Below are 16673 nucleotides of genomic sequence, written 5' to 3'. Positions count from 1 at the left end.
CGGCCAAGAATTTTCATTACAGTGCATCCCTAATCAAGACTATATGTTAAATGCTGAATTGAAATGTTTCTTGAGCAGCAAATCAGCATATGAGAATGATTTTTAAAGGATCATGTGACACTGAAGACTAGAATAATAGCTTGGCATCCCAGGAAAAAAAAAAAATATTTTATATGTATTTAATCAAATAGAAGTTATTTTAAATTGTAATAATATTTCAAAATATTACTGTATTTTTTATTAAGAAATGCAGGCTTTCCCACCCAAACTTTTGAACGGTAGTGTGTAAATGTATGTGCATACACACACAAACATACAGTAGCTACAGACCTTTATAATTTTGCAAAATCTCTTTAAGATGTCTGTCTAGTGCACGTTTACTCAAAAAAAAAAAAAAAAACCATTAAAAGAAGCAATTAAAAAAACATTCCACCGTTCCACTTCATGGTAATAGAATATAGCCAAAGTGGCCATATGTCCTGTCAGAACCTAAACACACCTTCTGGTTAAGGTATGTCCAAACATCCTGGTAAAGCTAAATGTTTTGGTCTTTTAGTTGCTGGCTCTATCAAAAACCAACCAAGCCTGAGGATTAAGAACAATTAGGGCGTCAACCAGAGATGAAGGCAACAATCGAGACATGGAACAGAGGTTGCCTAGTACATGTTAAAGCAATGGACAACAACAAAAAAAAAAAACCAACTGCTGTACCTGCATCAGCATACATCTACAACTTGAACTAACTTCCTTCTAAGGCCTATCTTGCAGAACGTTGTGATCAATAGTGAATCAGAAGTTTTATTTCCAGCATGAGCTACTCCAGACTGATGTTTAAAAATGTGAGGTCTACTTGTAAATGGAATGACTCAGCCTGTCCAAAGCTCTCCAGAATCATTTTTCTGATGAACAAGTGCAAAGATAAAAGCCAGAGAACATCTATTTCAATCTTTTCAGATTGAGAGATGTGAAATTACATGCGTGTCCTAAGGCCTCTGAATTCTCCCTGTGATTATGCGATAATTCTTATCTCAAACTTTTTAAATTGAAATTTTCCCCCATTTAATTGGATTATGCTGAAAATGTAGCAAATGGCACTCTGGATAAGATTGCCATGAGCAGTAGACTACTTTTTGAGCTAAAAAAACAACAAACAAATAAAAACACACAGTCGCAATACAATTCAAAATACCCTTTTCATTTTAGAAACAAACTCAGACACAAAACTACAGCCTAATTACGTAAAACACAGAGTGGGAAGCACATCAAACAGATTATTTCATGATCTGCGCATTGTGATGCATGAAACAGAGGACTGAAATGTTGAACGACATTCCATCGCCGCATTATTGGCCCTCTTCACCCCTCAGATGCAATGTTACATTTCTCATGAATACCAAGCAGTAAAGATCTGATTAATGTCTGAGCGCTGTGTAATAGCGTCAGTCAGCACGGCTAATCAAGAAGAATGCCACATGATTAACCCTTATTGAGAACTGTTCCTCAGGCAAAACACAGGAAAAATTAAAGTCATACATCTTCAGAATTCACTAAGGTGAGATTGTACCATTCGTCTCCACAATCTACAAAGCTGACACGCTCCCCATCCCAATCCAAACCAACACTTGCAACTCGACAGACATGTTTGAGGTTGGTCAAGCCAACTTTTCAGATGATATACCATTGTAGAAGAGACAGAAGAAGAGGAACTTACCGATGCATACGTCAATTTTGCCCTTGATGGCGGCTTCATGGAGTGGAGTGTAATTCCAGTTGTCTCTGGCATTGGGATCGGCTCCTTGACAAAGCAACAAGCTGACCACCTCGGCGTGACCGAAGGAACAGGCATTGTGCAGCGGGATCAATCCCCCATCGTCTCGTGTATGCACATTTGCCCCCGTCTGCAAGAGATGTTCCACCACGTCTTTCCTTCCAAAACCTGCGAGACAAAAATCAGGTTACAACGTGCATTTCAGCCATTTCTATCAAGAAAATCATTTTACAATTGTGCTGCCGTTCTTTCCATTGACTGTCAAATCTTATCTATGATTTTAGTCATGATATGAGAACATGTTTCAACAGAAAAGTACTTTATTTTTGGTCTGTTTTGGTTACAGAGTGAGAATACTACTGGATATGAAGAGGAAGGAAATAAATCAGTTTCCTACAAAAGAGCTCAGTGACGATTAATATGTGTACAAGGATCATTCAATAACTTTATTGATATAACACATGCATAATAAGCATCTTAAAGATGCAAATTCCTTCAATAACAAGCTTATCCCAAGAAGAAATGTATTTGTGCACATTTAAAAGAAAATAGGTTTCAGAAATAACACTATTTATGTCCTGGTGTGACTGGAGCCCCCAATGAAATGTCTTGGCAAGTGCAGTTTTCCTTTCTGTGTGGACATATTTCCTACTGCAACAGGAAGCTAGGGCGGGACATATCAAATGGCTCCTTCGTTTGTTTTAAAACAGCCCCTAAATAACCAGACATGAACTAAAATCAACAAAACTTTGATTTCATTTTGACATCTTTAAAAAAGACATCCAGTCATTTGTAATTATTGGATAAGGGCTTTTAAAAATCATTTTGTATTGATTGCATTTACAAAGTACAATTTCTAGTTGAGCATAAAATGAAGATATAGACACAGAAATGTAAACATTCATTAATTTGGAAAATTTAGTATTAAAACCCCTTTATCGTTCCAGTTTTACCATGACTGCGGAAACACTAAGTAATGTTGTTATAATTAGTTTTGGGGAGTAAATAGTAACATGTAATGGAATTACGTCATTTAATTACAAAATAAATGTAACTGTAATCAGAAAAAAATGTAATTAAATTAAAGTTACTTATGAAAATGTTAACGATTACAAAGTGGGTAAATAAAACACACTCATGAAGATTTGATTGCTTTTTCCCAAAATTGCATTGGCTGCTTGAAAATATGAGACACCAATGTTTCAGGAATTTAGGACACAGAACAGGACACATGTTGTTTATGTATATGCTTTATTTTTTAACATTAGTCGTTTTCTCCAAAGCATTGTTAGATGTCACTGTTTCCTGTCATAGCTTTGTAAAGATTTGATAAAAAAAAAAAAAATACATTTTCTTCAGCACCAAACACGACATTTACTACATAAATGCTGTGTATTAAGTGTTTTGACAGCTGTGGAGGATCACAAGTATCATGCGATGGTCCGGTTTCAGTTTATGGTACAATTACGCGAACCAAAGTAACTTAAACGCTAATTTTGAACATTCGAGGACAAAATGCAACTTTAATACATTGTTTATTACTTTTATCGATCATCTCCCGGTGCACTGCGGTTCATTCAGTGTCTATGTCGAACTTTATTCACTTTTAGCAACGCATCAAACGAAAACAAACACGCGCAGACCAATAAAGCTCGCCAAGTGGTTAACTTTCTACTAACCTAAATGTTGCATGATTGTCCTGCTGGCCAACTTGGCCAAACTCTACTTTAATCCCCTTGTCCTTTAAACCCCTCTTGAGCCCCATCTTACTGTTTATGTAGCAACCTAAACCGACTAACAGTTAACTTGCCTGGCTGCTTTCCAGTTCGAGACTGATCGCAAAAACATATAACGTTATATATATTCGTATTTACCTGCAGCGAAGTGAAGCGGGGTGGACTTGCGCCCGGCCATGTCCTTTGCGTTTACATTGACCGAATCCACCAGCCTCTTCACCCGAGACACGTCCCCATTCCTGCAGGCCTCAAATAGCTCCCTGAAAGCCCCACTCGTCCCGCAGACGCTGCCTCCAGGACTGGCACTACCGGAGTCGGGAGTGGAGCCCGCACTACTGCCCCCGCCGGTGGTAGACGAGCTAGCGCTGCTCGAGCTGGAGCTGCTGCTGCTGGTGCTGAGAAGCGGAGCGGGGACTTCAGCAGCGATCTCCAGATCACCGATGCTTTCCGGCCTCTCGCCAGCCGCAGAGCCGCCGGTGTCTGTGGGGGACTCTGGAGGAGTGAGGGGACTGGGGTCGGGTCTTGGTGGGGAGGATAAGTTTTGTTGTTGTTGCTGCTGGGAAGTGCGACGAGACGTCGCCATTTTCGCACTCAGATCCCCCTCTGGCAGCGAAACCAGTCAGGGAGAACTTCCGGGAAGTGTCAGAGTAAAACTTCCGCTTGCAAATGACCATAACGGACAAATAATATTTTTTGCCATCGGTGTCTTATTACCATGGTAACCACAGTTTCAGCAAGCTAATCATGAGAGGCATGGTATCATCAAATAAATAAATAAACAAACAAATGAAATTAAACAAAAAGACAAAAAAAAAAAAAAAAACCAGGCAGAAATATATTGTTCTGGATATAAAACGACAAATAAATGTTAGTAAATCTGTCTAAATGTTAAAGCCAAAAGAACTCAGAATAAAATAGTTTACTGTAAACATCATTCCTGCTATTATTGTCCATGGTTTATTCCTGCTGAAGGGAAAAGAAAGAAAAAAAAAACATTTAAACTAGTCTAAGATTGTTTGCTGGTCTTCCAATGCCTGACTAAAAAATATATATATATATATTTCTTACTCATTTCCTTGACCCTCACTGGGCAACTCAACCATCACTGATACAATATTAACAACAAAACAGCAGATTTCCCCTCTGTAACAGTCTGTTTTAACTGTTGCTAGATATTAGGCTAGTGAAAGTGATGACCTTCTGAGGTCAGAGTTCTCTTTCTCAGCTGTTTGGAAATATTTGGTTGCCCAGGCTGAAACACTAGCACAGAATGAACCTGTGCTGAAGTTCTGTTTGTTTGATTCCTGTTACATAATGACAATGTTTGTGTGAGAATCACAGAACTCTTATCACACAGACAGCCCACGTTACTGTTTACAATGTTATTTGATTTTCTCCTCATGTTCAAAAGTTCTAATATAGTCAAAATATCTATATGCACAATCCCACAAGACCAAAAAAACAAACAAAAAAAAAAACATTATGTGATGCCCAAATTCACAGTATTGATAGGCAATGACCTACTTCTGCCGGTGAGATTCTGAAGTGCACATTCAATAGACACTTTACTATCCCATAAGGCCATGGGAGAGGATTTGTGAATGGCATGAAGCAACTCAACTTAGGCTGGTAGGCCATATAATATATGTCAACATGACGAATGTAGTATATCCAAACTGCATTTACTACACATTCGTAGAACATGCTTTTAAAAGCAGTGAAGTAATTATTCACAAAAGTGCCTTAGAGAATATATTTCGGACACAAGTTTTTCCAGTTAATCCTTTCCCTTTTATTTGTTATGCTGATAATGTCTTAGGGAAAAAATGCAAAATTGTTTTAAATATACACAGGATTGAATGTGCTCTGGAAGTTCTACGGCTGCTCCATTTCTGTCCACACTGCTCTGTCAATCACAGAGGTTCACAAATGAACCCCTGTAGCCCCTGTTTAAGTACTGATGTGCCTCTCTGCATAGATGTCATATCAGCTGTCATAAGCATCCAGTGCTGTAAACATGTCTGAAAATACTTTTCCAAGCACAATACTTCAAATAATTGTCGCGCATGTTTTTGAACTGTGTCTGAAAGAAATAGAAGATATTAGAGTGCATAGTCACAAATAAATACAACACCTAGAAATATATTTTCTTTTAGACTTTGTGTATTTATGGACCTTTTGTTTTATTCATAGATGATCAAACATAATGCACAATACAGCATCATGAGCTCCATTTGACCTCTTTTTGTCACCTTTATGTACAGTTGTCCTATCTATTGATTCAGAATGAACAAGCCTTAACAGCTGTTCTCCAGTTAACCTTCTCTACAGTCTGTTTTAGTTCACTGTTTCACAACCCATGTGCCTAAAACAGCTTCTCATTTTCTACTGACTATGGCTGTTTTTTGGCCCTATAGTGTAACAGTGTTACTGTATCTGGAATAATCTATGGATTTTCCGCACTATCTGTGCATCAGTTGTGGCAGCAGTAGGATGAGGTATACCACAGTGTCCCAATGTCTCCACATTGAAACTGAGTATAATTCTGACTCCTATATGATGAATAGTTTTGTTCAGCTTGGCTTTTAATTAAATATAAAATATGTATTTGATGTTTTTTTTAACTGCTTTTTCAAAACTCATGCTACTTTTAATATTTTGGGCATTTGTGCATTTCTGACTTTTTTAAATGTTAAATTTTTATGTGAAATAATCCCAAATTTTACACTATGGTCAATTATATACGTATATAAATTTTAAACACTTAGAAATAATAGAGTCTTAATAAAGTCCACTCTAAAGTTAAATCTATACATTAATGTATACGTTATAAATTGCCTCATTCAATAATTTTTAGCCTTAAATGTAGGGAGATAAACAGATTAAAAAAAATACACTAAGTTCCTTAAATAACACTCACATCTCCTTTTCCAATTTGAGATAAAAAGTGAATGAAGTTCCTCTAATTGACTGCATGTCCAAAAACAAAGTGCTTTGTAATTATATAATATCAACTAGATGTGCATTAAGATAACAAAAAGCAAAGAGACTGATAACTGAGCTTTTGAAATACATTTTAGAGGCCTAGTCTCAGTTAACTGGACTAAATGATCCACGCAGCACATTGGGAGCAGAGAAAGGATGTTTGAACAAAACGTTGCTTTGAGGTGACGCACACAATTATGCACATAATCAAAATACTGTATTTACCTTACTTAACCTTTTAAATTGTCTAAATAGACTTGTATGCTATGCACAGTGATAGAGATAGGATATTAGATTAATTACTGATACCACAATTTCCTGAATTTTTTCGCTGTTGACAGACAGTAGTCAGTATTTTCTTTAATTGCATGTTGCTTTGACTTCCTCTACATGTGACTGGCATGTTGGACACAAATTTTTGAGTCAGATTGATTTATGCTAGTGAAGGCCAGAAACTATGAACGTTACAATCACGGGATTAAAATAAAAATCTCTCTCAATTCAGACATTCAAGTTTCACAATTTTTGCAATTCTGACTTTGTTCTGAGAATTCTGACTTTATCCCACAAATCTTATTTTTTTTCTTTTTTTTTTGGTACAGAATTAAAAAAAATTGCCACTTTTTATCTTATAATTCAAAGTTTTCTTGGAATTGTGAGTTTATATCTAACAATTCGGAGTTTATATTGTGAAATTCAGACTTTTTTTCTCACGACTCTCACAATTCAGACTTTTTTCCTTTTTTTACATCTTGCCTTTCTTTTTTTCATCAAAATTCAGACTTTTTCCTACAACTCAAAGTGTATACTTCTCTGTCATTTCTTCTCAGAATTATGACTTTGTATCTCACAATTCTACGTTTATATTATGCAATTGTGACATTTTTCTTAGAGGAGTGAGGAAAAAAGAAAGAATTGTGATATATAAACTCAGAAATGCAAGAAAAAAGTCTGAATTGTAAAAAAAGGTCACATGAAACAACTAGACAACCACGGATGTCAAACAAATCCGTTACAAGAGTGCTTGTCCCCTCCTAGACAACAGTGCTGAACACATTCCTTTGCATTTCCATTCTCACTGCACATAAAATTCTGTTAACACAGACAATAATCCCAGAATAACTAATGGAATGAACTGAAACATTATCTGCCCTGGTCATTGAATGTGAAACAATTTAGAAGTTAGAGGGTTCATGTTTATGGGAGTAAAAGTGGTGGATATTTTTAAAACACAGGGGGGCCTCCGGACATGGCCTACTGACCCCCAGTCTTTGCAGTCACGTGACAGGTCATTGATCAGTATGTGGTGCTTGCATGACCCTGTAGCCTGCCGTGATTGGTCCAAACAGGTAGTTCACGTGAACACGGGCTGATCGTCGGCTAAAATGTAATTTTGGTGCCGGCCGGTACAGCCAGGAGGCTGGCTCATTCCGGACGCACATTAGCAGCACGAGCGTTTTACTCTAGTGAGCTGAAGCTGCATTCACTAAAACGAGACACTGGGATTGGTGAAGAAGTCTGACCCAGTTCAAATGCCGTGACACAGGTATGCATGAACTTATATTCTCAGTTTGCTTCTCTGTGATCAATTTAAAGCGCACTCGAAGAGGGCTGAGTTGATTCGTGCTCAGGCACGCAGGGATTTTTAATCTAAGGGAGGGAGGAAACTTTTACGGTCGTGCCCAGGGAAACGGCTGCAAACCAGGAAGAGCATGACGCAGAGCGACATATGATATTAGACTTAAAGTTTTTAATAGATATAGAAAAGGAAAGCAATCTTGCATGGCATTGGAATTAAAAAAAAAAAAATTCAAAGATTAAGAGACGAGGGGTTGATCAGAAACGAAGGCGAAGTATGATAAAGCGTGATGATATGTTGGACCTGGGCGAAAGTTGCAACTGCAAATGAGCTCCAACAGGTGCGAAACCATTTGATTCTAAAGCTAATTGCAATCGCCTCTTATTTCAAATCACTATTTTCTGTTATAATCTAAAGCAAGTCTTTCTCGCGCCTTACTTAGACAGACCGGAACAATGTTTCATTGTTCCTGGCCGTATATCGATACAAGCTAGTTGGTGGGATCTTTGCAGCGTTTTTGTCTCAGACTTTTTGAAATTTTATTCTCAGAATTTGCTATTCTACAAAATAAAGTTGTTTTTTGAAATCTATTGCTTATCTTTACATTGTGTAAATTAGTGTAAAATTACAAAGAGTGCTGTTGTTACAGCCAGACACACACACTGCAAGACGTTTTATATTGTGTACATGAGTTTATTGTGGTATGGCCTAATCACAGAATTTACTTGTTGAAAGATATTTAAATATTTTTTAATTGAATGGAAATATAGGAAATGGAAAACACACACACACGTACAAATCTAAAACAACAACAACAAAACACCTTTGTATGGGTTAGTTATTCTAACTATTGTGTCAAATATAGGCCAGCACGCTACAGTCTATATGGCACCCAATGGAAGTACACTGTAAAATAGTGTCAAGTTATCAACCTCCCCATCTCCTCAGCTATGACATTTCTAGCAGATTTTTATGTAGATGAAAAGCTTTTGCAAGTTATATAGCAATTCTATTTTGTCCTGTAAACACACATTTATTAAACAGTCTTGCATCATCTACTCCAGGGTTTGCAGGTCTTGGCCTAAAGGGCCAATGCCCTGCATAGTTGAGCTTCAACCCTAAACAAACACTCTTGATCAAGCTAATAAAGGTCTTCAGGATCACTAGAAAAGCACAGGTAGGGTGAGTTTGATCGGCGGTTAAGATAAACTCTGCATGGCAGCGGCCCTCTGGGACTAGATTTGAGAAACCCTGTTCCACTGTAACCTTAGGTGGTTGCTGCTCATCTGCAGTAGTAATTTATGTAACTAATTTCTAATTTGTTAAAACAGGGATGTTAAACTCAGCTCCTAGAGGGCCACAGTCCTGTAGAGTTTAGCTCCAAATTGCTCCAACACACCTAACCTTTAGTTTTCATGTTATCCCAAAGACATTGGCTTGCTGGTTCAGGTGTGTTTAATTGGAGTTGGAGCTGAACTCTGCAATGTTGTGGCCCTACAGGAGCCGAGTTTGACATTCCTGGGTTAAACTGTTACAGCTCACCCCGTGTTACAATACTCACCAGCCTGAAAATTAAGGTTTTGTTTTTTTCTAAAGAAAAAATTTTTAGTGACCCCTAGTATCTTGTCTGATAATCAAGTTCTTTGTCGTTAAGATCGAGGTTATTGTCTTTTAATGATTTTTGAATGAAATCTTTTACAAATGATGAACACTAGAGGGTGCTCAATATCTTTTGTAGTTCTGTCTCTTTGGTTCTCCACATGCTGCTCCATATCCCCTCCCCCTGGCCTGCAGCTTAGATAAACTTGTTTGACCGACCCACTTACTGCAATCTTTTGCTTAATGTTTAATTATTTAATTCTGAGTCAATATTAAGCCCTGTATGCTGTGCATAATGATTTATTTTAAACAGAGTATATACATGTTAAGGATTTCATGCTGTGCTGTATTAAAGTACAAGTGTGAAATTTGAATTAGACAAATATTGGAAGATTTCATCGGCTTTCAACCAACATTCACAGACCTGGACAGACCTTTCTCACTGTAGTAATGTTGTTATTAATATACATTTCTGCATTTTCAGTGCATGTGGCTGCTGTCCCAACGAACCCACCATGCCGATTGAACTCGCCATGCCGATTTATCTGACAAATGAAGAGTTCCTGAACCCGAGGGTGTCTAAATACAACAGGCCTTTGCGGCCATGTCTGCACCGGTGTCAAAGTACCAAACTCAGTTTCGGCTCTCCGAGGGAGCAGCCAGAGTTGAATGGGGCCAGCGCACGCATGGCAATACCTGGCAGGGCCAAAAAACATGTATCTTTCGCTGATCAAAAGGGCCTCGCCCTGACGATGGTAAAGGTCTTTTCTGAATTTGATGATCCTATCGACATCCCAGCCAACATTGTGCCGTTTTTTAGCTCTTCTGTGACTCTGCCAGAAGGGAAGGAAAAGCTAACCCTCGACTTTGACCAGCCGTCTGCAGATTACTTAAAGTTTCGTCAACGTATAGAGAATGAAAACCTCTGCCTCGAACACTGCATGCTTAAGGAAAAGTCTATAGCAGGGACGGTCAAAGTCAAAAACCTTTCCTTTGAGAAGACTGTTAAGCTTCGCATTACGTTTGACACTTGGAAAAGTCACACAGACATAGAATGCCAGTACATCAAGGACACTTACACCGGCTCAAACCGTGACACCTTTTCATTCGAAGCTACTTTGCCTGATCAGGTGCCTCCACATGAACGCATCGAGTTTGCCATTTGCTATGAGGTCAATGGCGTAACGCTCTGGGACAACAACCAAGGAAAGAATTACAGGATTGTTCAATCAGCACTAAAGAAGAGTTCAAATGACTCGGTGGTTGACCATCAGCGATATGATGTGAGTGATTGGGACGTTCTTTTTGACCGATACGGCAGCCCCAGATGCTCACGTGGAATCTTTCCCAATTGGCCAAGCTATGCTGGCTATGAAGACATTGGTCCATATTATTAAGAATCCGCTTTTGGGACAGTTTATCCTGCATACACATATCCATCAAACATTGTGATAAATGTCTCCTTAAAAAAACACGTTGTTCTTTGACCAAGGACCTGTTGGACCTGTTGGACTGTGAAGCCATATGGGCACTTGAGATATTTATCGTCAATAATATTGGATTATTTTGTTCAATAGAGAATGAGTTATGTTTTTAAAAATAGTGTTCTTGGTGCTGTATGAATGTAATTATGAGGGTAAATTTGTTTTTGGTTTTTTCTTTTTTTTTTTTTTTCAGTGCCTGTCAAATGCATTAATGCTAGTTTCTGTGCAGGGTTATGTGAATGTGTTCGAGGTTGATTTTGGGTTTGTGTGGATTTGCATGGACCTTTATAAAATTATACAATGTTAATTAATTAAGTCTGCAGGCCGGTATACTTGCTAAACTGTAAATCATCATCATAAAATTTGGACTGAAATTAAGCTCTTTCTTGAGAGCAGCAAATGGTTTTCATCTGAAAAACCTGGCTAAGAGCAAAGACAGAATGACCCAAAAATCTGTGATTTTCCCAAAAAAATGTGAGACCAGAGTTGTCAGCCTGGATATATGTATACAAATTCTTTCATATGTTTTTGTTCTTTCCCGAACAGCTCATTTTTAATGTAAACCCCTAAAAGTATTTACATGTCCATATTTTAATTGACTATGACTGATTCTCACTGTGATTGACTGCACAACAGGATGATGCTATTAGTGATACAAGTTAATATGAAATGTGTATCATTTGTTCAAGGTAATGTAGGCACTTTAATTTGTTGTTTAATATTCTTGTCACCCATTTTAAATAGCATTGTTCGAGTGTGAATACGGGTTTGCCAGAACCACTTTAAAGTTCCTTCAATTGTATTAGGTGTGTTCATTATCTGCATTTTAATGCAATGTTTTAAATGTTCATTGTCATTGAAAACTTCAAATAAAGTATTGGAGCAAAAAATACTTATCTGACTTGTCCTCATTTAAAGATGACGGATAATTACATAACTAGCGACAAAAAGGAGAATTGTCTCTTTTTTGATAATATTGCAAGTGCTACTTTTTGGTGTATAGCTGTCTCTGCAGATTGATTAACCTCAGATAGGAGAATGTTACACAAATTACACACTTTGAGAGGATATTTATTTTGGAATTATCTGAAGGGGGCTTTTATATTCATGCAATAACGAGTACATAAACCATATAACCATGAATAAACTTGTAACAAAACTAAGTAAATAGAAAAAAATTTGATGGGGCTTTTATTCTACAAATTTTCGAACTTTCAATGACGACTTCCTGTCTACGTTGAAGCGTCAGGGTCAGCGTCCGTACTTGGTTCACGTTTAAGAAACAGCAGCTAATCAGAAGTTTAATTCTTTGCAAATACGGGATTATTTTAATTATAATGTACAAACAAGAAACTTGAGAAATATAGACAATCATTAGGGTTGTAATAATTCGCCCGGAGCGGATTAAGAACGAGACACCGAACGTGAACGCGCCAAACCAGGTATAACGTTAACGTGAAGTGTTTCTGAAAATAACTCAATTATCAAAACTGATGGAGTCGCAGAAGAAGACCAATCAGTCTGCAAATAAGACTTCAGCGTCTGAGAATGATGAAGAGGAGGAACGCTGCGCTAATGTGAGTGTCTAACACTACTGACAGTCTGGTTTAGAGACGGTCGGTTATAACGTTAGCTCTTGCAAAATAACGCATTCCTAATATTTCACGTTTTGTGAGAGTTTCTGTCACCATCATTTATATTACAGGTCAAATACTTATTTGGTAAATGACTAAATTAGTTACAAGTCTCATGTGATTTTAACAAGCTGTGTCGTGTAAGATTTCTCCCACGTATGATTGCTGTAATACTTCGCAGAGTGTCAGCATATGTTAGGTGTTTTTTTACTCATATTTAGTAGAAATATGTATTATTTAGTTGCTTTTAACTGTTTTAGAGTGATTCACCCAAAATGTAAAATTTCTTTTAAAAAAAAATTTTTAACTCTCTGGTCATTAAAAATATAAATAAGTTTGTTTCTTGTTGCTCACCAGTGAATCCTCTGCAGTGAATGGGTGCCATCAGAACTGTGATAATACATAAGTACTAATCCACACAGCTCCAGTCTGTCATTTAATGTCTTGTGAAGTGAAAAGCTGTTGTTTGATATAAACAAATCCATCATTAAGATATTTTTATCTTCATCTCATCGCTTCACATTCCATTGTATTGCTTCTTCTAGTGAAATAGCATACTGATATTGTTTTTTTAGCACTGTTTCTTGGACTATTTTCAGTTTTAAACTGTGCTTGATCTGTGTACGGTATATTTCTCTCCTGATTCAGAACAGATTACTTTTTCCATTGGAGAAAGTGATATTGTGGATGATGAACTTATTCGTTAGAAACATGAAGCATATTACTTCACAAGGCATTAATTGATGCCGTGTGGATTATTGTGAAGTTTTTATCAAATGTTTGAACGCTCATTCTGACGGCACCCATTCACTGCAGAGGGTCCATTGGTGAGCAAGTGATGTAATGCCATATTTCTCCAAATCTGTTCTGATTAAGAAACAAATGAATAAACACATAAGGATGAAACAACTCTAACACTAAACAATGTTTTATTTCCTTGTTTCACGTTTAGACCTCCTGTGAAAAAAATGAGAAGCAGGAGCCTTCATCACCCAAACAAGGAGATTTCAGTGATCCGGTGTATAAAGAGATCGCAGTGGCAAATGGCGCCATCAACCGAATGAACAGAGATGAGCTGCGTGCGAAATGTGCTGAGCTGAAGCTTGACACACGGTACTGAGAGCTTTTATTGCATTTTTTTTTACATTTGTTTTACCTGCCATTTACTCGAAATTCACTCATACAGTTTGTTTCTTTTCAGGGGAGTTAAGGATGTCCTAAGGAAGCGCCTGAAAAGTTACTACAAAAAGCAAAAACTGATGCATTCAGCTGCTGCAGCTGGGAACACTGATACATATTTTGACTACATCTGTGTGGTGGATTTTGAAGCAACATGTGAAGAGAATAACCCACCTAACTACCTGCATGAAATCATTGAGTTTCCCATAGTGTTGATCGACATACACACCTTGGAGATTGTGAGTTGGTGAGGGAACACTCTGGTGCTTGATTCTTGCCAGGCAAACATTTAGTGTTGACTGTTTTAGGATTAATCTGCTAGTTTTAATTTGTGTTCCTGTGGCTCAGAGCATTGTATTAGCACTGCAAAAGGTTGTGGGTTCGATTCCCAGGGAACACACATACTGGTAAAAAAAAAAAAAAAAAAAAAGTAAAGCCTGAATGCACTGTAAGTTGCTTTGGATAAAAGCATCTGCTAAATGCATAAATGTAAATTTATGTCAAAATTAATCATTCTAGATTTTAGCAAAGCCACAGTGATTGTTAATCCCATGAACTGATCTTAACACTTACATCTAACATTTTTTTTTTTTTTTGCATTCGTATTTCGTTTGTAATCCCATTCCTGTCATTACAGGTAGACTCATTTCAGGAGTATGTGAAACCAGTGGTGAACCCACAGCTCTCGGAGTTTTGTGTAAAACTTACCGGAATCACACAGGCAAGATTTATGAACTGCAGATTGAATTAAATAACAATTTAAGATGTCTTCAGTACCAGCCAAAAGTTTGAAGATGTAATTACATTTTTTTGAAAGATGAAAATTATTTTAATGCTTCAAAAAGTTTCTTTTTCAAATAAAAGCTAATCTTTTGAACTTTTAATTGATTTCTGAAGACTCATGTGACACTGAAGACTGAAGTGATGCCTGCTTAAAATTAAGCTTTGCCATCATAGGAACTCTTTACATTTTAAAATGTATTGAAAATGTTATAGTAATTCACATTTCATCACTTTTTTTTTTATTACAGTTTTTTATTACTATATTTTTGATCAAATACATGCAACCTCAGTAAGCATTAAGAGCCTTCTAATAAAAAAAAAAAAGAATAAAAACAAATACTGACCCCAAACCTTTGAATGGTCATGTATTTCATGTGCCATCTAAGTTTTTAGTCTAAAATTAAACGGAAAGCAATTGCTCAAGCTTTCATTTTTAATTCTTAATTTTTATATATTTTTTTAGAAAATGGTGGATGAGGCAGAAACGTTCCCTCAGGTTCTAAAGCGAGCAGTTTCTTGGCTACTGGAAAAAGAACTTGGCACAAAGTACAAATATACATTTTTGACAGATGGGTAAGGATTAACCAGACATTTTAAGCATGACTCTAATGAAATTCAATACAATGTACAGCTCACTATCTTGTCTGTGTAGGTCATGGGACATGGGAAAATTTCTTCATACCCAGTGTAAACTGAGTTGCATCAGATACCCACAGTTCGCCAGAAAATGGATCAATATCAGAAAGTCTTACGGAAACTTTTATAAGGTTTGTTTTCATGTTCATTTTTCTTATGACTCCTTATGAAAGCCCCAGAAAGAATTGTGAATTCGGAAAATTGCGTATTCAGATGTAAGTAAAGGATCTTGATATCTAAATTGTACAAATGTATTCGGATGCTTTAAAGATGAGTATCTGATATTTTAAATAAAAAGTTGGCTTTGGAGTTACGTTTGAACAAATACTGATGTTTTTGTGTGTCTCGTGCTTGCTTCTCACAGGTTCCTCGTACTCAGACGAAACTAATCTGCATGCTGGAGAATCTTGGAATGCAGTATGATGGACGTCCCCACTGTGGTCTAGATGACTCCCGCAACATTGCCAGAATTGCCATCTACATGCTGAAGGATGGCTGTCAGTTGCGGGTGAACGAGTGCTTGCATTCAGGAGAACCACGGAGCGTGCCTATCTCGGCCCCTATTGAAGGAGCCCCAGCACCTCAATCCCCCCAAAAAAGAGACTGAAAAGATCATTTAAAGTCTCTTTCACAAAAATAACATTGCTTAATCTGGACAAATATGAGAACCTGTCTCCATGTGAATGTAAGATAAATGAGACTCACTAATGTTCCAGAAATGTGTACAGTTTCTTTTCTGCAAAAGTTTACACCATAGCAGATCAGTGGGGTGAGGCCGTGCTTTTATCACTTTTACTGAAAATTTATGTACTGTATTTTGAAACTTGCTCCTGATAAGCTGAAACAGTAGCTTCAAGTAAAAGGCTTTTTTTCAAGCCTAACTGATGGGCGATTAATACTTGCAATACTGCATTGCATTGCTTTTCTTAATTCATGTTGCACATCCAATGAAAAACTCAATTTGTATTCTTTTGTCAATAAACTTTTTTTTATGATGCCACTGTACAATATTATTTTAAGAGATATATAATTCTACATGCTGTTCCTATTTGCTCAAGATCTGATTTTCAAGTGTACTACATTTTTTTTTTAGTTAAACTCTTATTGAGTTCTTTGCACCGTGATAGTCTATGCAAAGTTTAGATATGTTTTGGTTATGCAACAGGACTTGTCAACACAAAGTTCACTGTTTCTGGCCACCTTATCTTATTTTCCAAGGCCATGCAATAATCGAGATTAAGTATGATATGTTAACACACAGTCATGATCATTCTAATGTACTGATGTTTT

The 16673-nt window shown here is 37.1% G+C and overlaps 3 protein-coding genes across 5 annotated transcripts in view; 2 read left to right on the top strand and 1 right to left on the bottom strand.

Moving 5' to 3' along the window:
- The window catches only part of tnksa (tankyrase, TRF1-interacting ankyrin-related ADP-ribose polymerase a), an 88704-nt gene extending 84543 nt beyond the window's left edge, over positions 1-4161 (bottom strand). Inside the window, exons 1-2 of one of the 2 annotated variants that reach the window (XM_042748101.1) lie at positions 3643-4161; positions 1712-1936 (exon numbers count right to left, since the gene is read on the bottom strand). In XM_042748101.1, coding sequence (XP_042604035.1) covers positions 1712-1936; positions 3643-4087 — 670 coding nt within the window. In that variant the 5' untranslated portion in view covers positions 4088-4161. The remainder of the gene's footprint in view (positions 1-1711; positions 1937-3642) is intronic. The other variant, XM_042748102.1, reaches the window with a different exon arrangement.
- Positions 4162-7825: 3664 nt separating this feature from the next.
- ppp1r3b (protein phosphatase 1, regulatory subunit 3B) lies at positions 7826-12043 on the top strand. Of its 2 annotated transcripts, none has more exons than XM_019063030.2 (2): positions 7826-8035; positions 10152-12043. In XM_019063030.2, the coding sequence occupies exon 2, from the start codon at positions 10183-10185 to the stop codon at positions 11062-11064; it is 882 nt and encodes a 293-aa protein (XP_018918575.1). In that variant the 5' UTR covers positions 7826-8035; positions 10152-10182; the 3' UTR covers positions 11065-12043. The 2 variants fall into 2 exon arrangements, with proteins under 2 accessions (XP_018918575.1, XP_018918574.1); XM_019063029.2 differs by lacking the exon at positions 7826-8035 and adding an exon at positions 8106-8408.
- A 327-nt stretch (positions 12044-12370) lies between these two features.
- Positions 12371-16380, top strand: eri1 (exoribonuclease 1). Its single transcript, XM_042747884.1, has 7 exons — positions 12371-12728; positions 13738-13898; positions 13987-14203; positions 14602-14685; positions 15211-15320; positions 15400-15514; positions 15748-16380. The coding sequence occupies exons 1-7, from the start codon at positions 12645-12647 to the stop codon at positions 15988-15990; spliced, it is 1014 nt and encodes a 337-aa protein (XP_042603818.1). The 5' UTR covers positions 12371-12644; the 3' UTR covers positions 15991-16380.
- The last annotated feature ends 293 nt before the right edge of the window (positions 16381-16673 follow it).

The sequence above is a fragment of the Cyprinus carpio genome, chromosome B21, assembly GCF_018340385.1.
Source record: "Cyprinus carpio isolate SPL01 chromosome B21, ASM1834038v1, whole genome shotgun sequence".
NCBI lineage: Eukaryota > Metazoa > Chordata > Actinopteri > Cypriniformes > Cyprinidae > Cyprinus > Cyprinus carpio.
Note: the sequence above shows the minus strand (reverse complement) of the source record. Positions and strands in the feature narration are given on the sequence as shown.

What these genes read in the sequence shown, in the direction of transcription:
- eri1 (XM_042747884.1), top strand. Translation starts at nt 12,645, where the DNA reads ATGGAGTCGCAGAAGAAGACCAATCAGTCTGCAAATAAGACTTCAGCG. An exon ending in AGGAGGAACGCTGCGCTAAT is followed by an intron (nt 12,729 to 13,737) that starts GTGAGTGTCTAA and finishes TTTCACGTTTAG; the next exon opens with ACCTCCTGTGAAAAAAATGA. An exon ending in CTTACGGAAACTTTTATAAG is followed by an intron (nt 15,515 to 15,747) that starts GTTTGTTTTCAT and finishes TGCTTCTCACAG; the next exon opens with GTTCCTCGTACTCAGACGAA.